The following is a 24,801-nucleotide window of genomic DNA, read 5'->3' on the forward strand; positions in this document are numbered from 1 at the left end:
GTTCTCTCCAAACTCCCCGCCGGGACCAATCAGATCGGCAGCTCGGCGAGGGAAAGGCGACGGATGAGGCCCGCACGGTCGGGCATTATGAAAGACCTCGCCGCCAGCCCTTCCGGTAGGTGAGGAGAGCGGGTTGCTGGTGGTTGTTATGTCACCGGGGGTGGGGGCCCGCCGCCGGTAGTGTCTTTTTAGGCCGCTCTACCCGAGATGCCTTGAGAGAGGAAGTGAGGCCATCTTTGGTGCCTTGTCTTCTGACAATAAACAAGCAGAAAGTGGAGTGTGGAGGCCGCCGTGTCGGTGGAGGAGCCGGGGCTCACGTGTGCCATTGCCGCAGCTCTGCTCTCCTATGTCTGCTGTGTTCATGTTCCCCTCAGGTTTGTCGTCCCCCAACCCTCCCAGCCAGGAGGTCAAGGCAGAGGGAACCAGCAAGAAGAGAAAGCTCGCCAACAACAGCAGTAGCGGCGGCGCTGACAAGGACGCGGACTACGACCCCATCTCTCCTCCAAAGAACCACATCCAGAAGAAGCTCAGGTTTGAGGACTCGCTGGACTTTCTAGGACTCGATGTGAAGATGGCCGAGGAGTCCCCTTCCTCCTCCTCCGCCGCCACCACGTCTACTACCCCCCAGCCCCTGAGGAATAAGAACGCACTCATCTCTCCCGTGGCCGCCGGCCATCACGCCAATGGACTCACCAAAGCCTCTCCTGTCTCCAGTTTTGCCAACAGCAAGCCTGGCTCGGCCAAGAAGTTAGTCATCAAGAACTTTAAAGGTAAAATATGGCGCCCGTGGCCTGGATGCCAGCCTGTTGGTTGTCACCGTAGGGCACCCTTTGGTGGTTTGACACAATTCATGGTTTTTTTTGTTGGGGAGGGTTGGTTTTTAAGGGGGTTTGCCAAGTACGTGACATCTACTGTCTATGGCAGGGATAGCGAACCTTCGGATCTCCAGCTGCTGTGCGACTACAACTCCCAGCATGCTCCATTCACTTCCATGGGAGTTCCAAGAACAGCAGAGCAAGTATGCATGCTGGGAGTTGTAGTCTTGTAACTGCTGGAGAGCCGAAGGTTCCCTCCCCCTGGTCTATCGGGTATGTGTCTATTTGGTGGGGACTATTGAACTGCTTCTGCTCCACTCACCTCTGGGACTGTGAGATATTGGCACGCACTGTTCTCAGCGTCTCTTCATCATTGGTCTTATAGAGGTGAATGGAGCAAGAACACACCTGTACAGCCGCTATGGTCATCGCACCGTGGTACATGGCGTTCCTGTCCTTAGGAAGTGATGTAGGTGTCAGCTGTCAAGTTGTAAACTTGGCACAACCCCTTGTGAGGCTTTCAGAAGAAGGCTTAAAGTAGACCTCTCAGGGCTATTTGGGACACTAAATTCTCACTACATAAGGGCCTATGGGCGGTTTAGGGTTCCAAATTGCCCCGACAGATTCCAATTATAGCTCACTTTTTTTTTTGACACTTGCAATGATGTATACCGCCAGAAAGCTGAGTGTTGAGTTCATCGCAATGTCAGCTTTGCTGTGCCCCAGTTGCAGAGTATAGTACGCGTATATTGTCAAGGGGGCGTTCCTCACAGCCCAGCGATGATGCTGAGCTGGAAGGCCGGCCCATCTGACAGTGCAGTGATATTGATGCTGAAACTTGCAGCACTGATCTCTCTGCAACTGTGGCACTTACTGGCAAAGCTGGCAATGAGCTAATGTCAGGACATGAATGGTCCTCTTTAAACTGCTCATTGCATTTTATTTCTAGATATCATTTATGGAAAACAGAATAAGACAGTTCGGAGCCTCCGGCGCAGAGTCCATCTAAAATTGTGGATGTGCAGCACGGCTCCTATTCAAGCTATAGGATCAGTACTGTAATTCCCTAGAACAAGGGTCAGCAACCTTCAACTCTCCAGCTGCTGTGAAACTACAACTCCCAACATGCTCCCTTCACTTCCATGGGAGATCCAAGAACAGCAGAGCAAGTATGCATGCTGGGAGTTGTAGTTTTACAACAGCTGGAGAGCCGAGGGTTCCCTACCCCTGCCCTAGAAGTATCTTTTATACAGGGTCTAGAGCTGCTATGACGCTCCTATTACTTTTATAGGACTGGTGCTGCACGCTCTCCCTGTCTATTAGCAGCTTCTGCTGCAACTGTGTTTTGGTTTGAGTGTCGGACCCCATAGATCACATATTGAGAACTTAGGATAGGTCATCACTATGAAAATTCAATTTAAGGCCGGAAAACCCCTTTAGGCTAAGGCCTCATGTAGCAAAGCGCAGCATTTTCTGTCCCTATTATACTTATATGGAGAACACCAGCCTTCCTGTAGGTGTAATTGACGCGCTGCGATCTTCACAAATGTGGGTGTTTTTGAAATCACAGCATTTCCACTGAATATTTTTTTGGGATAGGATTAGCCTGAATCCCGTCCACCCTGCAGACACTGTAAAATGCTGCGTTTTTACCAACATGGGCCTTCAACTTTAAGCACTTTGTGTCCTGTCACTCAGGAAAACAGCGGCATCTAAAACTCTTATCTTATGTGTTTCCCTGGAAGAATACTCAGACTTTTTAGGTTGCACACTTTAGATGCCAACAGCAACCTCCTGTCCTACCCCGGGCAATGAATTTGCCATCCCATCTAACCACAGCACAAACTGATCATTGAGTAATTGCAAACTTGTCACCATGAAAATGCAGCTATCTGCAGGCAGCAGGTTCTAGAGGAGATCCGTCATAATTCTGGAGGTGGTTACTGGGAACAGTCAAAAAATCTCATGCGTCCCCTCATAGCTAAACACAGTTCACTGTCAGTGGCTTTTTTTTTTTTTTTTTTTTGCATCATGCTACTATATAATATGTAGAGTAAAGGCTGTTCCAAGAATGCAAATTGCCAAAATAAGCTCCGAGCAGAATCCATTGAGCAAACTAGTTAGCATAGGACAGGGAAGGGGTAGCTGGGCCTGGGACATCAGGTAAGGTACCATGTGCACAATTTGGGGTCGAATTTGCAGCAGAATGCAATTGGAGTAACATCATTCCAATATGCATCCACCTCTATGGAGGCTTTGGATTAATCCTATTCCAATGAATGACTTGATCCAAAGCCCCCATATATGTGATGTCAATCCGCTGAAAACTCAGCCCCACCTTGTATGTGCACTTGGTTGTGTACATGTGGTCTAAGTAAGGGCGGGTTCACAACTGCGCCCGGTCTCCACTTTTGGGTTTCCGTCTTCTGCTCGAGAAACTGAACAGGAGACGGAAACCGGCAGTCAGTTTTCAAACCCATTCACTGGAATGGGTTTGCAAAGTGACTGCCCGTCAGCGTTTTGTGCCTTTCTGTGGCGAAACAGGTTTTGTTTTTTTATCCGGACACAACAAAACTGTTTCGGTGCGGAGACCACGAAACGCTCATGAGCGGTCACTGAATTTGTTTAAAGAGGACCTTTCATCAGATCGGGCACAGGCAGTTCTATATACTGCTGGAAAGCTGACAGTGCGCTGAATTCAGCGCACTGTCGGCTTTCCCGATCTGTGCCCGGTGTAAAGCGCTATCAGTCCCGGTACCGTAGCACTTTAGTGTCAGAAGGGCGTTTCTGACAGTTAGCCAGGGACGCCCTTCTGCCCAGCAGCGCCTATCACACTGCACAGTGTGAACGGGGAGGTACACCCCCTCCCTCTGCTCGCACAGCTCGTCCATAGACCAGTATTATCAGGAGGGGAGGGGGCGTTCCTCCCCGCTCCACAGTACAGCGCGATAGGCGGGGCAGAAGGGCGTCCCTGGCTAAGCGTCAGAAACGTCCTTCTGACACTAAAGCGCTACGGTACCGGGACTGATAGCGCTTTACACCGGGCACAGATCGGGAAAGCCAACAGTGCGCTGAATTCAGCGCACTGTCAGCTTTCCAGCAGTATATAACACTGCCTGTGCCCGATCTGATGAAAGGTCCTTAAATCTCACACGACAACTGTAAATTGTTAGGCCCTGGCCTAAATTTAGTTTGGTCAGAATTGAATGGATCCAAAGAATAACTCGGTACCTTTTTTGTTTTTTTATTCCACATAGTGAATGTCATTTTTTTTATTTGCCCCAAATAGGTGATACAAGTTTATGTGCCCGAAAATGGTGTCATTGAAAAATACTAATCATCCCTGAAACTGTCTGTGGGTAGAATAGGAAAGCTGACATGGTAGTGGGCAGGCGCTGGAGCTGCCCTATACTCTAAAGCAGGGGTAGGGAACGTACGGCTCTCCAGCTGTTGCACAACTACAACTCCCAGCATGCACACTTGCTCTTCTGTTCTTGGAACTCCCATGGAAGTGAATGGAGCATGCTGGGAGTTGTAGTTTCACAGCAGCTGGAGAGCTGAAGGTTTCCTAGACAGATAGGTGGTTGGATCTGAAGCTACAATACATGATCCTGAGGTGACCACATCCCATGGAAAGCCAATATACCGAAGATAAGGGGTTAATGTGATTAGATCATTTTTGAGGTGGGATCACTCCGATCATGGGTCAAGCCCAAAGCATATGGATGAACTGGCATCTTAGTGGATTTGTTAGCAATAAAATGTGTTATGCCGGTGCTTGAAAACCTGCTCGGTGGCCGCGCATCATGTGGGTGAGATTTGTCTAAATCTTATCTATATAGACTTACTAATGCACGTTCTACAAGCCGAATCTGCCTGCCATTGTATTCAGTGAGAGAGACAGATGGTAAAGAAATAAGCATTGTGCTTGATTCTGTGATGGATTCAGGGGCAGAACCTGCGCAGCGACGCGTTCAGATGATTAACCCCCTTCCTGCAACAGAAAACTGGAGGAATGGAAACTGGTGAGGAATCTAAGGTGGAAGGCCGGCACAATAATATAGCCACTGCTGATTTGTGACCTTTATTTAGTGAATTCTCCTCTGGTGTCTATTCTGCATTATAAACTCTCTGGGTAACTTGGGGCAACACAGTGGTTAGCACTGTAGCCTTGCAGGGCTGGAGTCCTGGGTTTGAATCCCACCAGGAACAACATCTGCAAGGTGTTTGTATGTTCTTCTCGTGTTTGCGTGGCTTTCCTCCATTCTACAAAGACATACTGATAGGGAAAAATGTACATTGTGATATATATATATATATATATGTATCCCTATATGGGGCTCACAATCTACATTAAAAGAAAAAAACTCTGGGTAACTTGAATGCTGATCTAGGGAACCACAGCTATGGAGGACGCAGGGGCTCAGTATAGATCCACTTACCTTCATTACCTAAATCTTTGTAACTGTGACAGAATTGCTTTGGTTCTGTCGTCACTGCCATTTTTATACACGTTGCCTCCTTCGTGTGAACTGTTCACTATGGAAGTGACAATCCAGTTCTATTAATGTGACCAGTTTTAAGTGTCTGATGTACCTATGGGAGAGGTGCATGGAGCTGTGGAAACTTTATCTCCACCAAGTCATGTCCAAAACCGCCTGGACGAGTCGCCTGGACTGACAATTGTACAGGTTACCTTTTGGTTCCGGGATTTGACTGCTGGTTAAACGCCCATACATTTATCCCTGCCCCTTATTATGGGGAAGCCATTGTCGCATATGACTTTATATATATATATATTTTTTTTCCTTTTAATTCTTTGTTTTTTGTTTTTTTTGTTTTTTTTTGTTGCAGAAAAACCAAAACTGCCTGAAAACTACACCGATGAAACCTGGCAGAAGCTGAAAGAAGCCGTCGATGCCATTGAAAATAGCACTTCAATAAAATACAACTTAGAAGAATTATACCAGGTAAGTAAGTAAGTTACTATAGTATAAGGGCGGGTTCACATCTGCGCCCGGTCTCTGCTTTGCAGGTTTCGTCTTCTGCCCGAGAAACTGGACAGGAGACGGAAACCCGGAGGTCAGTTTTCGAACCCATTCATTTGAAGTGTCCGCCCGTGAGCATCTTCTGCTCTCTGTGGTGAAACCGTTTTTTTAACTGGACATGCAGGACTTTGTGTCCGGTTAAAAAAAACAAACGTTTTTTCTGCGGCGACCAGAAGACTCTCACGGGCGGTCACTGACTGCCAGTTTTCAGTCTCCTGTTGGCAGAAGACAGAAACCCACAAAGCAGAGTCCGGGGCGCAGATGTGAACCCGCCCTAAGCAGGCGTTTTATACAGAAGACATTAAAGGGGTTTTCCAGGCAAATGCGTTTGCTGACCTCTCCTGAGGTTAGGTGACTAATTTCAGATGGTCGGGGGCTGACACTTGGGTTCCTTCTAGTCGGCTGCTCTCAGCAGAGCTGGAATCAGATATCTGTTTTTCATGTAGACGTCGTGTTGAGTTACTGCGGTTCCGATCCTATACAAGTGAATGGGGGCAGAGCACAAGTAACTCAGCACAACAATTACTGTCTGCTTCCAGCTGTGTTTTCTGCATTGTGGCTACTAAGATCAGCCGGTTTTTGGTGAAACCCCTCCCAATCCAATATTGATGACCTAGCGTGTAGTCTGTTTGGCCCTTGCTCTCTGTAGAGATATTTGCAGCAATTATACTTGTGTACGTATATTTGTAGGTAGTGTCCTGTAATGTATTAATTGTGTTTAATTTGCAGAATATTAATCTATGTTCTACGTCATTTTTTTAGGCTGTTGAAAACCTTTGCTCTTACAAGATTTCTGCAAACCTCTACAAACAATTGAGACAGATTTGCGAGGACCACATCAAAGCACAAATTCACCAATTCAGAGAATATCCTTTTTATTTTTCTATTCTGTGGCAACAATTTGTCATTTTTGCATGGCTGGAGCTATGAAGGAAAAGCAGATGTAGAAGGTCCCGAATATGATTCTGTTTTCTGATCTTCCCCAGTTAGGCCCAAAGTTGTATGTGGCTCCATAGGAAACAAAAGGCACAAAATCTATCCCTCCTATAGATGGTATGAGCCACGTAAACGGGCAGGAATAGGACCTGCCACCCATATTTTGTGGTTTTTCCTATGGCCCTGTTGGTCATTTTTGCCACTTTTATAACGTATTTAGATCACACTTTTGTATTTTTTTTTCCTTAATAGAATATTTACAGATTATTTGGATAGTGTTCTGTTTCTCAAGAAAATCGACAAATGCTGGCAGGATCACTGCAGACAAATGGTGAGATGATCTATTCTATCTCTGAGTGACGTTACATAGGCCAGTAATGCCTATGCATGAAACATTCCAGGGATCAAGTTCTGTGATATTTGGGTGGCTACACCGGCCTCGTATAGCCTAGTTTGGACAGTAGTCTGGACAATACATGAGCAGTTTCCAGCACTGAACTTCCATGTTAAACAGTCAATATTGCTGCCACTAATATAAACGTATCACTTTTTTTATTATATTATAATCTCCTGTAGGGGCCCAACAGATTGGCAGATCGTTTGTTGTGGGACCGCATATATCTAACGTGCTGGGAGCTGCTCTGCTGGCTCAATGTACAATGTGTAGTGATGGGTTTAGGTACAGTGTACTGTCCTATTGAAGTCTATGGTCAGTGAACAGCATGGGAGCCAGTATGCATACATTACCAGGAGCTGTGCTGATCTGCTGGGGTCCCAGCTGTCGGACCTCTTCAAATCTAAAAAATGATAAACCATCAGTATCCGAATGGGACATACCATATATACTCGAGTATAAGCTGAGTTTTTCAGCACAGTTTCTGTGCTGAAAAAGCCCCCCCCCCCCATGGCTCATACTCGAGTCAAGCAAAAAAAAAACCAGCTGCAATAGTAATGTATAGAATCTCCCATAAAATAGTGGGGGGGGGGGAGCTGTAAAAAATAAAGGTTGTAAATCCCTCCTTTCCCTAGAATACATATAGAAGTAGAGAGTGACTGTGAGACACATTATACACATGAGGTCTCCCTGTGTCTACTGAATATAGGGGATCTGCAGTGCTCCTGTGCCGTCAGGAAGGGGTTAATAGGAGCACTGCAGATCTCCTATAGTCAGCCAGTGGGGGGAAAAAAATCCCAGTCCTCAAGCTCAGTGAAGGGGCAGACAGACACCAAAACACCCCCTCCCCTTCCCCAGCATCTACTGCACCCAAAAACTCCAACCATTTTAATTTTTGAAATTTTCCAGTAGCTGCTGCATTCCCCCCCCCCCCCCTCGGCTTATACGCCAGTCAATAAGTTTTCCCAGTTTTTTGTGGTAAAATTAGGAGCCTCGGCTTATATTCAGGCCGGCTTATACTCGAGTATATACAATTAATCTCTTTCACAGCTTTAGGCTGAGGCCACACATGTCTGAGTGTCTGCTGGGACTTGTAGCTGTGTTTTCCATTGCAAAATCATTGCAGCAAAATAACTTGCTGGCTGTCGTTTGCAGCGCACCACTGATTTCAATCTTTTGTGTTGCAAAGGTGACGTAACACAGGTAAAACCTCTGATAAGTCCTGCAAGTTTAGCTCCTGTGCTCCAGGTTTATTATGGCGCACGTGGGTGGGATTTGTTTAAGTATCTTCTACTATGCTGGAAATGTACATTGGTATGGGCTAGTCACCGGCAAATTCACAGAACCGATGAGGATTACGGTGTGTCCCAGGCCTTAGCAATATATACTTTACATTACAACCACCTGGATTGTGGAGAGATGTTCATTGAAGGTTGTGGGAGAGTTTTCTAGACAAACTTTGTGACCTGAGCAGAGCTCATTGTGTTGAAGGGGACAGAATAAAATTTGACCCTCACCTAAACCGCTGCCAAAGAGTCTCCTACAGAATAGGAAGTGTCATCATAGTATTAGGCTTGGTGGTCAGAGTCGTTACATAGAAGTTATAGGATTTATTATTAATAATAATAAAATAATATAGTAATTAACATAATAATATAATAAATATGGAACAGACATGAATAAGTATTAGGAAAAAAAAATGCCAGAAATTCTCTAAAACCATGTTTAATATAACAACTTAAATGGCATTTACCGATAACTTATTCCTTAGCTGTAGTTGGGATGTGACCATTGTAGTCTATGGGGTCTGGCAGTTATCTAAGGTTACGGCTTTTATATGCAGATTAAGTTTCCATTCAGGGGTCCCCAAGCGGGACCCGAACACTCATCTACCTGTGCCATCTAGAAGTGGTCTGCTCAATGCTGTGTAAAGACTTGCTGCAGGACTGTCACTACTGATCCTACTACTGGGGGAATACCGATCCTGTGGTCACATTCACAGACTGTCTATTAGTACAAGTGGCTTGGGCGCTACATTGGCTAGTTTTACGATTTCCCCAGTATTCCCCTTTGCCCCACTGCCTGCTGTTCCTCTCCATGATGCAATGGTGACCAGAGACAGTCGAATCACTTTCTTATTGTATGTCCAAAGACATGGCGGTCAGTGAGAATTTATTTCTTTTTCCTTTTCTTCTTACAGATCATGATTAGAAGTATTTTCCTATTTCTGGATCGTACCTACGTTCTTCAGAATTCCATGCTGCCATCTATATGGTAAGACTCTCCTTTGTCGTGTTTCCTATTAACAAGTGGACTGAATACATAACCCGTCACTATAGAGTTAATCTCCTAGACGTGTGCATGTGTTCCCATGTGGGTGTCAGCTCTTACAGTCCATAACCAGGGTCCCTCCCTTCCTATTACTACTGTGATTTCTGGCCCAGTTATGGCGCAGCTCACATTGTATAGAAGTGACCCAGACATATCACTGCTCGGGGACCTGTTACCCTGGCTGTGTGCCGTATAGTGCCGAGGCTAGTGATTTATTCAGTTCCTTGCCCTGCCCTTGTATAGTTCTATAACTAGAATGGACATCTCATTGGGAGTGTATAGGTCACCTATAGTATTTTCTTCTCCACAGGGACATGGGACTAGAACTGTTTAGAACCCACATCATCAGCGATCAAAAGGTTCAGAACAAGACTATTGATGGCATCCTTCTATTAATCGAGAGAGAAAGAAATGGAGAAGCCATTGACAGGAGTCTCTTGCGGAGTCTTCTCAGTATGCTTTCTGACCTACAAGTAAGTCCGACATGTCACATGCTATTTATTGTCAGTACCTGTACTTATTCTCCTCCATGTTGTCCATTGCGCCACTCACAGCGCAGGTTTTTATTTAATGTGGCGCTCATGAGAAATGACGCCGTGCTGAGAGTGGTTGCTGTCTCATTGTCTTAAGACAGACTGTACTGAAGTGTTCCTTATCTAAATGCTTTGTAGCTTGGACTTTCACATATGTTTAAGCTTTGTTCTACTTTCCCACAGTCCCTGTACATTTATTTCTGCCATTTTTTTGTGTAGATTTACCAAGACTCATTTGAGCACAGATTCTTGGAAGAAACAAATCGACTGTACGCTGCAGAAGGCCAAAGGCTAATGCAGGAAAGAGAGGTAAGTTTTCTGACGACCACCAGTGAAATAGAAATTCCGACACTAATTTAGACACCGCACGTTTCTGTTTCCTGCACAAAACTGACCAGGAGACGAAAACCTGCCGCTATCTTTCAAACCCTTTCATTTGAATGGGTGTCCGGCCGTGAGCACCGGGGAGCGTTTTATGCTCTCCGTGGCGAAATTGGTTTTTTTAAACCGGACACAGATTCGTACATTCAGTACTCTGTGTCTGGTTTTTTTAAAAAAAAAAAAAAAAAAAAAAAAATGGCTTCGCTGTGGAGAGCATAAAACGCTCACCGGCACTCACGGCCGGACTCGGCATGACAGGTTTCAGTCTTCTGTATGCAATAAACGGAAACCTGAGAATGGAGACCAGAACGCTGGTGTGAACCCAGTGTAAGCGGGACCTTAGCCTTTAGTTAGGATTCATTTGTATAGCAGAAAAATTCCAAAGTGGAGGAGATCCTAAGAAGTGACCAGATTCCAGCCCTTCTTTCTTAGAGGCCGGGTACTGGAGCTTTCTTGTAATAGCCCTTTCAATATATTTCTTCCTGTGATACAGGTCCCAGAATATCTTCATCATGTAAACAAGCGCTTAGAAGAAGAAGCTGATCGAGTTATTACATATTTGGATCAAAGCACACAGTAAGTGCCAGCTTGCATCATTTATCCGTTCTTAGTGCAAATTTGTGTAAAGTATTAGAATTTTTGCATCCACACACAAGTCTACCTGTGGACACGCTGCATTTTGTCCATAAACTTATTTGGGGGAGAAAAAAAAATGGAAAAACTCAGTAGAAAAGCATTGCAAATGTAGCAGGTTAACTTTACCTGTCCCTTCAAACAACTGATCGGTCAGGCCCCTGACAATTAGATATTGACTGTCAATCCTTTTAGGCCATCAACATGCTGGTCATAGAAAACGCCTTCAACAATGTCGGACTTTGGGTTAACCCTTTGTGCTTCTTCTTTCTACAGGAAACCTTTGATTGCTACAGTTGAAAAGCAGCTTCTTGGTGAACATTTAACAACAACTCTCCAGAAAGGTACAGGGGGTTTTGTGTTTTATCGGCCACCTTTTTGCAGCCTGGTCCTACTTGTGTTCTTAATGTCTTTTGCACAATTTCTTAAAGGAACACTATATCTACCAAGGAAAAAATAAATAAATGGGAGATGTTACTAAGACAGCCTTGTAGAAATCCAGCAGAGAACACTGGTTAATCTGCTAACCTGCTTCAGGCTAAGTGAAGGAGTGGACCAGGATTAGAAAACATGGCTGCTTTCCTTTAGGCTGAGCTCCACTTCCTTGTCATATCGCTTACACTGCCATGCTGCAGCTCAGTCACATTTAGATGGGCACGATGAAGTCGCAGCATGGTGTGCAACTCATGAACGTGATGTCACTTCCTTTGAAGTGGAGCTCTGTCTGAAAACCAAATATCAGCCATGTTTTCTAATCCCGGATAACCCATTTAACTATCTCTTTGTCCTCCTGCAAACAGGGCACAGCAGTGAGGGCTCCTGCAGCAGCCATAGGTCTGTCAGGAGGGGCATGGCTAAACTACGGGAAGACACAGAAGATTTTTTGTATATATAATTTATGAGGTAAAATAGGATCCAAGGAAATTCGGAAGTGAAGGGAGAAAGTGCAGTGTTTTTTTTTTTTTATATTTTATACGCTTTTTATGCATTTTCTATGTGTAGTGTTCCTTTAATTGTGTATGCGTTGTTACATTAGTTATCTATATATTTCAGCCTCCCCCCACAGATATGGCTAGTTCTGTCACATAGGGTTAAAAAAAATGTACTTTTGTGTTTTTTGTTAAATAGGTTTGAATCACCTTCTGGATGAAAACCGGATCCAAGACCTCTCGTTGCTTTATCAGCTGTTCAGCCGAGTCCGAGGTGGCGTACAAGTCCTTCTGCAGCATTGGATCGAGTACATCAAGGTAGATATTTAGGTCTAAAATGGTTTCTTGCAGTTCTGTATCAGAGCGGGTGACTAAATGCTAAACATTTCTCAGGCCTTTGGAAGCACCATTGTGATTAATCCCGAAAAGGATAAGACCATGGTCCAAGAGCTGCTGGATTTTAAAGACAAAGTCGACCATGTGATTGATGTGTGCTTTATGAAGAATGAGAAGTTTGTCAATGCCATGAAAGAAGCGTTCGAAACCTTCATCAACAAGAGACCAAACAAGCCAGCGGAGCTTATAGGTACGTACCAGAAGAATATTCTTACTTCCAGATCCTCATTCCTTCGCTTTTTTTATTTTTTTGGAGCAAGTATTTAGGAAGAATGGCGGGTTCACACATGTGTCCCATCTCCGCTTTCAGGTTTCTGTCTTCTGCCGACAGGAGATGGAAACCTGGTAGACAGTGTCCGGCCGTGAGTGTTTTGTGGTCTTTGCAGTGAAACCGTTTTTTGGTGTTTTTTTTTTAAACCGGACACAAAGTCCTGCATGTCCGACTTTGTGTCTGGTTAAAAAAAAATGGTTTTGCTGCGGAGACCAGAAGACGCTCACAGGCAGACACTTTGCAAACCCATTCAAATGAACAGGTTTGAAAAGTGACTGCCGGTTTCTGTCTCCTGTCCAGTTTCTTGGGCAGAAGATGGAAACAAAGTGGAGACCGGGCGCCGGTGTGAACCGCCCTAAGGCCGGGGCCCCACAGGATGCCTGCGGCGAAAACTAGCACAACATTTTACAGTACGTGCAAAGTAGATGGGATTCTAGCGAATCACATGCCCACTTTGCGGTAAAAACAGCCATGCAGACACGCTGCAATTTCCAAAACTGGCGCGGTTTTGGAAATCACAGCATGTTAATTATACCAATGTAAATGCCGGCAGTTTTCCCATAGGTATAATTATAACAACGTTAGCAGAGGAAAACTCTGCGGGAAGAACTGCGATGCGTTTTTTCCGCATTATTTTTTTGCTGTGGGACCTTCCGTGGGAAATGCAGCTTATTTTGTTGCAGTTTTTTGAGCCATAGCCAGGAATAGATTGAGAAAAGGATAGAAGTACAAGTATTTTTTATGTATTTGCTTTTCCTTCTGTATCCATTCTTGACGTTGGCTCAAAAAATGCAGCAAAAAAAAAAAAAAGCTGCGTTTCCGCAATGATGTGGGGCCTCAGCCCTAAAGTGTTTCCAAAATCTTACTCAATACCTGATGAGCATTTACTTGCTGAATATTGTGGTGCTGTCCCTATACCATTTGTTGAGGTACAACCTAGGTCAGTGGTTCTTAACCTTGTTTGAGGTCCCGACCCCACCAGTCTCATCTGCACATTCACCGAACCCTTCTTTACTGATAAATCAAATCTGATGTTTTTCCAAATTCAAGACATTGGTGTATGTTTTTTTTTTTTTTTTTACTGGCAGACAAAATGAACCGTGCGTAGGGCCTAGGGTGCGATCGAACTCTGGTTAAGAAGCACTGACCTAGATACACAGGAGAGAAATATTCCTTGTACTGCTGGGGTAGTGTTCTGTCCTTTAGTTTCTCCTTTCTGTCCTAGGAGTTGCCAATGGACCCGATTGACTATAATAGGAGCCCTCTAGCGTTTGCTTTGTACAGTCTGTTATTTTTTTTTAAGGAATTTGCGGTAGATGTTTTTAACTGAGCCTTTGGCCTAGATGTCATCATAGCGGTAGTCTTTGGAAGAGAGGATGGAGGTCTTGTCTTTATTTTTAGAATGTGCTGTAGCATCGTTATGGTAATGCTCCGGTGAAAATCTTTATTTTATTTTAATATTTCAGCAAAATATGTGGATTCTAAACTGCGAACTGGAAACAAAGAAGCGACAGATGAAGAGCTGGAGAAAATGCTGGATAAGATTATGATCATATTTCGGTTTATTTATGGTACGTACAGGGATGCTATAATACACAAGCCATGAGGAACCCGTGACAGAATACCTACTAAACCTCCTGCTAATGATAGAGGGGAAAGAAATGTCAAATCGAGCACTCACCCTTCCCAGCCTTTGGGTCCTTAGAGCCATAGTTGCACCCAGTTACATATTGTAGGGGACCTCTGAACAGATTCTCCGTAGGTATATTTGGAACACTTAACCACCGATCCATCTGATTCTACTCACAAGTGACCGCTGCTTCGATCATAATAGCAGTGGAATTTTCCTAGAATTTATCACTTTCTGCAGAAATATTTTTTAGTTTTCCATTTAATTCTGCTTCGATGTTACAGTTGCATATATATTTATAGACAGAATAAATAAGACGTAGGAAGTAAAAGGCCTGCTCTGGTAACTCTTACAGGGAAAGATGTCTTTGAGGCCTTCTACAAGAAAGACCTAGCCAAGAGGCTCTTGGTGGGCAAAAGTGCTTCCGTGGATGCTGAAAAGTCTATGCTTTCCAAACTTAAACATGGTAAGGGTGCAACGTTCACTGTTTGTCCTTATATTTTTAACCCATTACCGACACTTGATATACATGTGCATTATTGGGGATCCACCTTCCTCCAAAATTCTGCATGGGCACCTCATACAATCCCTATCAGAGCCCAGTTGGGGAATGGCTTGATGAAAGATGGCTAAAAGTGTCCATTTCCCCAGTAGATGGCAATGTGGTTTACAGAGGATGGATAGCCTTGTCACCTTATCAGGATCCCCCAAACCACCCGCACCACCATCATCATCCCCCTGCATTACCGCCCCCTCCTTCCTTGCTGTCTTCTCCTCCTCTTCTTTGCTTCTTTCTCTCGTTGGCACAAACAAAATCTCACGCAACCCCTGTAACTCGCTTGTCTCCTCACTTGCACTCTCTGTGCGACTTCTATTGTACAGCAAGCCGCAGTTATGTTAACCATGCCATGACCTTCACTGGTGGATTTTTTTCTCTTATGTTTTTTAATAATCCCATTGTGTTTTCCCAGAATGTGGCGCTGCCTTTACTAGCAAACTTGAGGGAATGTTTAAAGACATGGAGTTGTCTAAGGATATAATGGTTCACTTTAAACAGGTAGGAATTCTATCTAGTTCTAATACTCTAAGATTTTTGCCTGTTTTTGTTTTTATTTTTTTTTGTTTACCTGTCAAAAAACAAGATCAAAAATATGCGGCGCTGTGTGTTGAGATCTCAGATGGCACCAGAATAATCCCTGCTGCAGTTATTTGACTAAAGCTCCATAGTGTTTATGGCCCGGCGCCCTGCAGTGGGTCTATGTACAGTCTGGTCAGTGCAGGTTCAAGCGAGAAATGTTTGTTTGCTTGAGCCCTGAATTCGACGGCGTGTAAACTAGAATTTTTAGGCTTATTTCAGGCTCCTGTTAATGTCTGTTGTTCTGATCCTGTGACAGATGAGTGCGACACATTAATGACAATAGAATGACATAAAGGAGGAAAGCTTCAGCCATGTCTTACATTAGCGTGACCGCATAGAAGGGCCTCCATCTGTATCAGTCTCTTTCTGTTGTTTTCACCCAATAATAAGAGCGACTGATATTTGTCACAGTAGTGTGAACTTGGCCCTGGTTTTGTCATGGTGTGGGTTGGCTAGCTTCATTGATCTCTCTTGTAATATTTCTTCTTTATATTGTGAACATTTCTCTGTTTCAGTATATGCAGAATCAGAATGTGCCGGGTAACATTGAGCTAACTGTGAATATCCTAACAATGGGTTACTGGCCAACCTATGTGCCTATGGAAGTTCACCTACCTCCTGAGGTAAGTAGTACCTTGTACGGTATGTGAAACTGTCTCCTTACTACATGGTTATAAGTAGAAATAACATACCATATTGATGCTCCAACATGTCTAGATAGTGCGTGCACCATATTGGACACTATGTGGACAAAAGCATTGGCCCGCACCTCTTCACTATTGAGATCGGGCGTTTCATTCAGTCTCATGGCCACCTGTATATAAGTCCAGCACCTAGCCAAGGCCAAAGTATTGGATGGAGTGATGGTAAACTGGTTCTGTCTCATTACACGTGTCTGTATAATACATATATGTGTAATAGGGTTTTGGTTGGACTTGATGAACAAGTATGGTGAACTGAAATTTAATAGCCATCACACCAGAACTAGAATATCCAGGAATCTGAGCCGTCCTCAAAGAAAGTATCAAACCATCAATACATTGTGCTGCCGGCGCGGAACTATAATAACATGAATGCCATCTACACCGCCTCTGAAATCAGACCTTTTCACCTGCTGCTTGTGAAAATGACCTGAACTTTTTTTCTTTTCTTTTTCAAAAACTTTTAGATGGTGAAATTACAAGAAATATTCAAGACCTTTTACCTTGGGAAGCACAGCGGCAGAAAGTTACAGTGGCAGTCTACATTGGGGCAGTGCGTCTTAAAAGCAGAATTCAATGAGGTAACGTCTCTGCTCTTGTTCTTGGTTTCTATTTTCTTCCTCTTTTGTCGTGTTCATACCTGCGGTGTATTAATGTGTGTATATACAACTTGTCTTGTCGCCTGCAGTGCTGATGTGTTGATCACGGTCGCAAACTAGCGTGGCGCATACGAACCCGCTCCCATTGAAATCAATGGGAGCGTGTACGGCCCGCAAAGGGTCCCGCGGCGTACACGTGCCACATCACGCGGCACGTTACACTGTGTGAACTCTCCCTTAGAAAGTCTATTTGTCTCTTACCTTTAGATGTGGTCTCCGCATGTGGTACCAGTTTTTACCAGTATGCAAATGAGTTCTCTTGCAGTGATAGGGGCGGTCCCCAGTGCTCAAAATGCGATGGGGGCGTCCCCACCGCTGCCAGAGAAGTGTCTCCAAGCGCAGCCTCCTTCTTCGTCCACAGTCATCTACAATGTCTTCTTCCGGCGCAGGCTCGTAACTTCTAGGCCTTGGGCAGAGCAGACTGCGCAGGCGCACAGGTCAGGGGAAAATGGCCGCTTGCACAGTATTGTTAGAGGCCATTTTCCCGTGGCCTGTGCGCCTGCACAGTCTGCTCTGCTAGAAGTTACGAGCCTGCGCCGGAAGAAGACATTAAAGATGACGTAGCAGACGAAGAAGGAGGCGGCGCTTGGAGACACTTCTCTGGCAGCAGTGGGGACATACCCATTGCTGTTTGAGCGCTGGGGCCTGCCCCCATCGCTGCAAGAGAACTGATTTGCATACTGGTAAAAACCGGTATTTGTAAGGAATGGCGCGACAGAGACCACGTCTAAAGGTAAGGGACGAATAGCCTTCCTAAAGACTACTCTGACGTCTTATCCACAAAAAAGGGTTTTAATGGTAGAATCCCTTTAAGACTCAGGCCCCACGTTACAGAAACGCAGCTTTTTTTGTTGCAGATTTTGTTGCGGTTTTTTTCACCCAAAGCCAAGAATGGCAACAAAAGAAATGGGAAATATATAGAAAGTTCTAAACTGCAGCAAAATTTGCAACAAAAAAAGCTGTTTCCCCGCAACATTGGGGTCTCAGCCTAAGGGTGCATTCACACTGAGTAAACGCTAGCTTATTCTGAACGTAAAACACGTTCAGAATAAGCGGCGTCTAAAGCAGCTCCATTCATTTCTATGGGAGCGGGGATACGAGCGCTCCCCATAGAAATGAATGGGCTGCTTCTTTCACTCCGTGCAGTCCCATTGAAGTGAATGGGGAGTGCCGGCGTATACGCTCCGGCATGAGCAGAGCTTGCCGTATACGCCGGCACTCCCCATTCACTTCAATGGGACTGCACGGAGTGAAAGAAGCAGACCATTCATTTCTATGGGGAGCGCTCGTATCCCCGCTCCCATAGAAATGAATGGAGCTGCTTTAGACGCCGCTTATTCTGAACGTGTTTTACGTTCAGAATAAGCTAGCGTTTACTCAGTGTGAATTCACCCTAAGGAAGTTTTCAGCATAGGCCATTAAATGAAGATATTTGGGATGGTACAACACCCAGGAACCCCATAGATCAGCCATTTGGTTGGGACTGTTGCAGACAGACCATGTTACTGATGTACATGACGCGTCCTGGAATGTGACGTGGATGTAGCCTCTGCTCTAAGGGCTGAGCAGCTGGAGTCCTAGATGTCGGATCCCCGCTGCTCACCAAATGATGGCCTATCCTTAATAAGCCTGAAAAAACCCTTTCACTACAGCCTGTTCCCCTTGCTCTCCCCGTATTGGTTGTGGGAGATAATTTCATTGTGATGTAGTGACCAATACTAGTTTGTTTCTTTTGGCAGACTGATTCTAAATAGAGGCGCGTTTGGTAACCATTTTTTTTTTTTTTTCCCCTTAATTTCCTATAGGGTAGAAAAGAGTTACAAGTTTCGCTCTTCCAAACTCTTGTTCTTCTCATGTTTAATGAGGGGGAGGAATTTAGTTTTGAAGACATAAGGCAAGCCACTGGTATAGGTGAGTGGTGAATACATATATATATATGGCATTACGTGTCCACGTGGGATGGATACACTCTGGGGGCAGAAAATCTCATTCATCCACTGCAAATAAAGCAGATGGCGAATCACAGTGTGGAATGTAATGGCAATCTGCTGGATCCAGGAGGCAAATAATATGGCTATGTAGGGGCCTCTGATAGGAACATATCCTTGTGACCACCAAGCGATGAAGCAATGCAAAGATTATCTTTTTATGGATATACAAGTGCACCTATCCATAAAAAAAGAGGATCATTGCTGCAATACATCCAGACACGTTGCTACTCCGATTAAGAGACCTCTGCGTGCCATTACTAAACTTATCCTACAGATTTTCACCGTGGATTTCAACCTTTGCAGTACGTGGGTTAAAACCTGCAGCAATTGGACAAGAAATCTGATATATCTGAATATTTGCAGCGTATCTGTCCTTTGTGGACGTACTTTATATATTGAGGTAATTATGTTTTTTCTATGTTTCAGAGGATAGTGAATTAAGAAGAACCCTGCAATCATTGGCCTGTGGCCGAGCCAGAGTCCTTACCAAGAATCCGAAGAGTAAAGACGTAGATGATGGAGACAAGTTCACATTCAATGATGACTTCAAGCACCAGCTGTTTAGGATAAGGATTAATCAGATTCAGATGAAGGAAACGGTACTTTGCTGTTCAGTCTTCAGACGACACACTATTGGTTCACTAGTTGTTTTGTTTTTTTCTAAGGATCTCTAAGGCAAACGGCACAATAGGATCGTTTTTTGTGTCACACAGTATCTGTTCCGTTGTGACATGTGTTTGCTCCTTATAGTATTTGTTCTATTTTCCAGTAATTGGTATCTAAGTCTTTATATTTGATTTTGATAGGTGGAGGAACAAGCCAGCACTACAGAGCGAGTTTTTCAGGACCGGCAGTACCAAATTGATGCAGCCATTGTGCGGATCATGAAGATGAGAAAAACACTTAGCCACAATCTTTTGGTGTCAGAAGTGTACAACCAGCTTAAATTCCCAGTCAAGGTAATCGAAGTGTTAATAAAGCTAGAAATAAAAGCTAGAATAGGCAAGAAATCAAGTTACCCTCACTGTAGTCTGTAGAGCAGGGGTAGGGAACGTACAGCTCTCCAGCTGTTGCAAAACTACAACTCCCAGCATGCACACTGGCTCTGCTGTTCTTGGAACTCCCATGGAAGTGAATGGAGCATGCTGGGAGTTGTAGTTTCACAGCAGCTGGAGAGCCGAAGGTTCCCGACCCCTGCTGTAGAGTGTCCTGCAGAGAACACAAGGGTTAAACATAAACCTGCGCTTCTTGGACGGCCATGATGGGTCTCTTCAATCAGCATTAAAGGGAGTCTGTCAGGTTCAATAATGCTTTCTAAACCTATAGTAGTGCCATGAAGCAATGCAGAGATGATTAACTGGCTATGGAAACCGGCCTGCAAGAGCATCGGGGGCAAGGTCTGGTTTTTGTAGGTTTGCCTAGTGGGAGTCAGATGAAGCTGGAGGACGAAAACGTTAATCACAGGTAATTGGGAGATGCTGGGCACGGATTCCAGAGACTAGACGGAACATTTGCAACCGTCTGTAGGAAGAAAAGGCAAATCAGACCCTCCCCTTGTACTTGCCTTCTGGTTGTCATATTGGATTATCTTTACATTGCTTATTATTTGTGGTCACAGATATCAGTTTCTGCTCCTATTGAACGCTCATGATTGATAACTTAGTATAGCGGCTATGTATCTGTCTGTCTGTCTATCCTTCTGTCTATCTAGAAATAGATAGATAGATAGATAGATAGATAGATAGATAGATAGATAGGAGATTAGATAGAGAGAGAGAGATATAAAATGTTTGTGTATGCATTGCTTTGTGTGCAAACTTCTCAGCCACTGGTCACCTGAATCCAGTTTGGTTTTTGTCCTTTCTCTCTTCCCATTCCTTTAGCCTGCAGATCTGAAGAAAAGAATAGAATCCTTAATAGACAGGGACTACATGGAAAGAGACAAAGAGAACCCCAACCAGTACAATTACGTTGCATAATCAGATAGACGGCAGCCTTTGTCATGGTGGGCACCTAGCGGATAATAAAATAGCTTGATCCCATTCAATTAACTTGTTACACCATTGATAACTGAATCCTGCATAAAGAAGAAAACGTGAGCAGAATTTTTTTTCTTATTTTTCTTTTTCCGGCAATTTTGAAAAACCTCCTTTTTAAGATTACATTTATTAAGAATGCTGTTGAACTCTTTTTGCATGTTGTGTAGAATTAAGTGTCCCGGGTAATCCCGGGGGTTGTAATCTGCTGGACACGCTGAAGATTACATTGCCATATGACATCATAAGAAACCAACATGGTATCAGCCGATCTTTTGATTCTGCATGCAAACCAAGCCGGCAAAAGACGCGTGTGTGCAAAAAGCCCCATTGACTGAAGCCATTCGTTATTCCTGTCCTGGATATATCTTACTTTTTTGTTTCTTTTAACCACTTCCAAAATCCTCTTATCCCAGGAGCCTTTGTGATAGTCAATTGTACGGTATAAGCCCGCTTCTGTTTTGACCACCGCTTTCGCCTACAAATTTGCCTGGAACGTAACCAAATAGCACATTGACTTCCCACCCGTGCAGGACTTCACGGAGACTACAGGTCTGTAACGGTGTGACTAGTGATCTGTCGCAGCTAGTCTACGGTGGCTTCTTACAACATAGGTCCATTGCCATTGATTTGGCTTCTTAATAGGCCTTTGACTGGTTGGCTATTGAGTGAGTGGATTGTATGCAATGTAGAGTCACCCAGGGGTTTTGTGAATTTTGTGCCTTTTTTTTCCTTCTTTCCCCAGAGACTCCAATTGAATTTTCTGCTACACGTGTGTCTGTAGGGAAGGAGAAGAGGAATATATTATTTTTTTAATACAGGATAGTTTTTTTTCCATTCGATGCATTTAGATATTGTGCTTCGGATGCATCTTTTTACATTTTAACTCCTTTTCATAACAAAATCTGATTTGGCCATTGACCTTAAAGGGAACCTGTCTTATGGAAATACTGTTCAATCTGCAAGCAACGTTGTTATACAGCAAATTGATGTACAGGTGAGAAAATTCTCGATAAGCATTTATCTATGAAGATCTGTACTTTGTGTTTGGAGTCAGAGGTGGTCCCATCAGTGACTCTATGTGCATAATTACTGATAGCTCCGCCCCCTTGACTCCTTAGCACAGAGCAGAGTTTTTAATGGGTAAATGATACTGAATCTTTTCCTACAAAGCTATCTATCAATGTGCTCAGCTCCTGCGCTATATCAGCTGCCTGCAGACTGGGCAGCATTTTACACGTGACAGGTTCCCTTTAATCGAATTGCCTCAAACGATCGGCTTGACAGGTCTGAGCCGTTCATGAGATTGATCCTACTCTGTTGTCCGATCACTTTGTACTAGGACATCTGCTGTGGTGCCTGTAAGCCATCCACAACGTCACGTCAAACACCTAGAGCCTACGTCTGATGTTGGCCTTCAGATATTCTCACCCCCCCCCCCCCCCCCCCCCACAGTTTTTGTTAAGGAGACCCTAAATTTGACATGGTATACGTTTGCCGTGCAGTTGAATGTAATGCATTGTTTCCTCTTGACGGTGTAGTGCTCCACAAAAACTGAATTGCAGAACACTTTAGGACGTTTGGATACCAGGGAACCTCCTGAAGCCTTTTACTTGTCCGTAAGAATTTTTTTTTGTTCCCTTTACAAGGGTATGCTTCACTTTTCAACCATTTTATATTAACATGGAGCAATTTAGCAAATCTAGTTCATGAACAAATCTATCATTTTGCAGATCTGTGTTAATGGTAACAACTACAAACAAAACCCTGGGCAGTCTGATCCTGGAATTGTATTGCTGCCATTTTAACCTATGTAATGATGGAGGGGTAATCGGGCTTACCATGGCACAGATTTAGTCACATAGATCTGCATGGGATCTGTAGACACAGCGCTAGAGTTGCTTTTGGTTGAAAAATTTGGTTGTGACTTTGACTTGCCCTTTAAAGGGGTTGTCCAAAAATGTTAAGTTCTGATAGCTCCTAAGTGTCTGGCCGGCGAGAGTCTTGACTTCTGGGACTTCCACAGAGAAGGGCGACTTGGCATCTTCTGTATAAATGGAGGTCTGGAGTCGGCATGCTGGTACTTTATTCATCTTTATAGGACAACCAAAGTGAAGTAGACTATGGCTCCTCGGTATCCCATTCAGTCCCTCAGAGCTGTATTGAGCACAGTGCACATATTCACCTGTCACTGCATTCCTAGGGGAAGAAATGGGACCTCCAACAATTCCCCAAATAATACCTATCCCAAGGAGGTGATCAGCTTACACCTTGGGGCATCCCCCTTTAAAGGGGGTTTCTGGCCCCGAATATGTTTCTTAGTGATGACCTTCCATAGGGTAGGTCATTAGGATCTGATCTGTAGGGGTCTGACACCCAAACCTCAAGCAGATCAGCTGTTCTGATGGTCCCTGCCATTGTATAGCGGTGTCGTTGGGGATCTCCACTCGTAGAGCCTGATCGCTGCCAGAAGAGCTGATCTGTGAGGGGTCTTGATGTCGGCCCCCTGTCTGCTCGCTCCTCTGACATACGCTGTTAAGGTTTTCCAGGGCTTGCTTTCTTTTTAACTTATTACAATAAACAATATTTTTTATGCAGATTGCACAAACGGTGCCAAAAAAAAAGACAAGTGATAATGTTTGTTTTCCAGAGATCTTGTCCTGTCTCCTCCCTCAGGACATTCTGAGCTTTAGGTTTTAAGTTCTTTTAAGTGTGACCTGTATATAAATCACTCGACCTCTTCATTAAAGCTCTCAAGGCAATCATGGCCTTGAAGTGTCCTTGCAGACGTGCACTCCTGCCCAATCTGGGGGGATGGTACAGCCCGGGCAGCCATACAAGGCCCAGTGGGTTATGTGAATGGGTCCTAGTCATTGGGACCTGTGCACATTATTGTTGCATTTGCATCTCCCACATAGTGGGGGTAGAGTATGTTTGTAAGGGTGCTTTAAGCACATCGAAGCTGCAAAATGAATTGTGCAAGAAATCTGCAACAAGTAAGCGGAGCCGACGTGCCGTGGGTGTCTGTACCGCTGTCACATTTTGGGACGAGAAAAAGGATTCCCGTAAAATGTGCAAAGCTCACCTGCCGAAGAGAGCAGCAGCATTCAGAAATGTAATATACCTTTTCATTTGATAGTTTTCTGTATGAGGAGTGAACATGCCTCCTTTTTTTTATTATTATTATTATTTCGAGAGCATATTCACTCACTTGTAGATTTTCGGAGAATTACGTCTGTTCACTGTATTAAAAACTCAATGTGATTTAAAAGGCATGTGACCTCATCGCCTCCTTTTAAGGCAGCGCTCGAAACCTTTTTAATGTTTCATAAAGCAGTATGACAAGGGTACAAGGTCTTTCTAAGTTGATAAATAATGTAAATATGTGTCCCTTCAAAGAAGAGTGAGTCTGTATCTAGGTATTTTGTGTCATTTAATAAATATTAAGCAGTTTTGTGTTGCTAAAATTCTGGTTTTCTGAGTGTCTTCCTCATAGTTATCCTTCCTACTACATGGGAGTTTCAGGAACAGCAGAACCAGTATGCATGCTGGGAGTTGTAGTTTGACAATAGCTGGAGCACCGAAGGTTCCCTAGCCCTGGTCTATCCAGTGCAATTGTGTGACCGGCAATGATTTTACTTCTATGGGGCTGCTGAAGATTACAGTCCTGGTGGCCTCATTGCAGAGAATGGAGCACCAGTCGTGTAGGCACCCTGGGAAACAGTGTCTCCCATTCTTCTGCTCACTGGAAACCCCAGTCAGCAATGTCACATTTATCCCCTATCCAATGAAGATCTGTAGTGAGGCAGCCCCTTTAATTTTATCTATTATAAATGCATTTGCTTATTTGCCAATGCATAGGCAAAGGGCCACTCACTGCTGTTCAAAGGAGTGCATGCATGCTTGGATCACTGCGCCATACTCTGTATATGGAGGACACCCCCGACCAACCCTTCCTTCCTGCATCGCATAGGCCAAT

At 44.3% G+C, this 24,801-nt stretch overlaps 1 protein-coding gene across 1 annotated transcript; it reads left to right on the forward strand.

Annotated features, from left to right (window-relative positions):
• CUL4B (cullin 4B) lies at positions 1-24,289 on the forward strand. The gene is made up of 21 exons (XM_075259901.1): positions 1-115; positions 375-770; positions 5,670-5,785; positions 6,626-6,729; positions 7,061-7,130; positions 9,394-9,467; positions 9,835-9,997; positions 10,277-10,366; positions 10,932-11,014; positions 11,348-11,415; positions 12,200-12,318; positions 12,394-12,586; positions 14,134-14,238; positions 14,653-14,763; positions 15,269-15,354; positions 15,951-16,058; positions 16,604-16,717; positions 18,601-18,706; positions 19,213-19,385; positions 19,593-19,745; positions 20,670-24,289. The coding sequence occupies exons 1-21, from the start codon at positions 64-66 to the stop codon at positions 20,763-20,765; spliced, it is 2,580 nt and encodes an 859-aa protein (XP_075116002.1). The 5' UTR covers positions 1-63; the 3' UTR covers positions 20,766-24,289.
• Positions 24,290-24,801: the final 512 nt, after the last annotated feature.

The sequence above is a fragment of the Leptodactylus fuscus genome, chromosome 11 (genome assembly GCF_031893055.1).
Source record: "Leptodactylus fuscus isolate aLepFus1 chromosome 11, aLepFus1.hap2, whole genome shotgun sequence".
NCBI lineage: Eukaryota > Metazoa > Chordata > Amphibia > Anura > Leptodactylidae > Leptodactylus > Leptodactylus fuscus.

Bases quoted from the DNA above. Each gene is read 5' to 3' on its own strand.
- CUL4B (XM_075259901.1), top strand. From the start codon at position 64: ATGAGGCCCGCACGGTCGGGCATTATGAAAGACCTCGCCGCCAGCCCT. The intron at 7,131-9,393 runs GTGAGATGATCT...TTCTTCTTACAG, and splicing joins AGGATCACTGCAGACAAATG to ATCATGATTAGAAGTATTTT. The intron at 19,386-19,592 runs GTACTTTGCTGT...TGATTTTGATAG, and splicing joins AGATTCAGATGAAGGAAACG to GTGGAGGAACAAGCCAGCAC.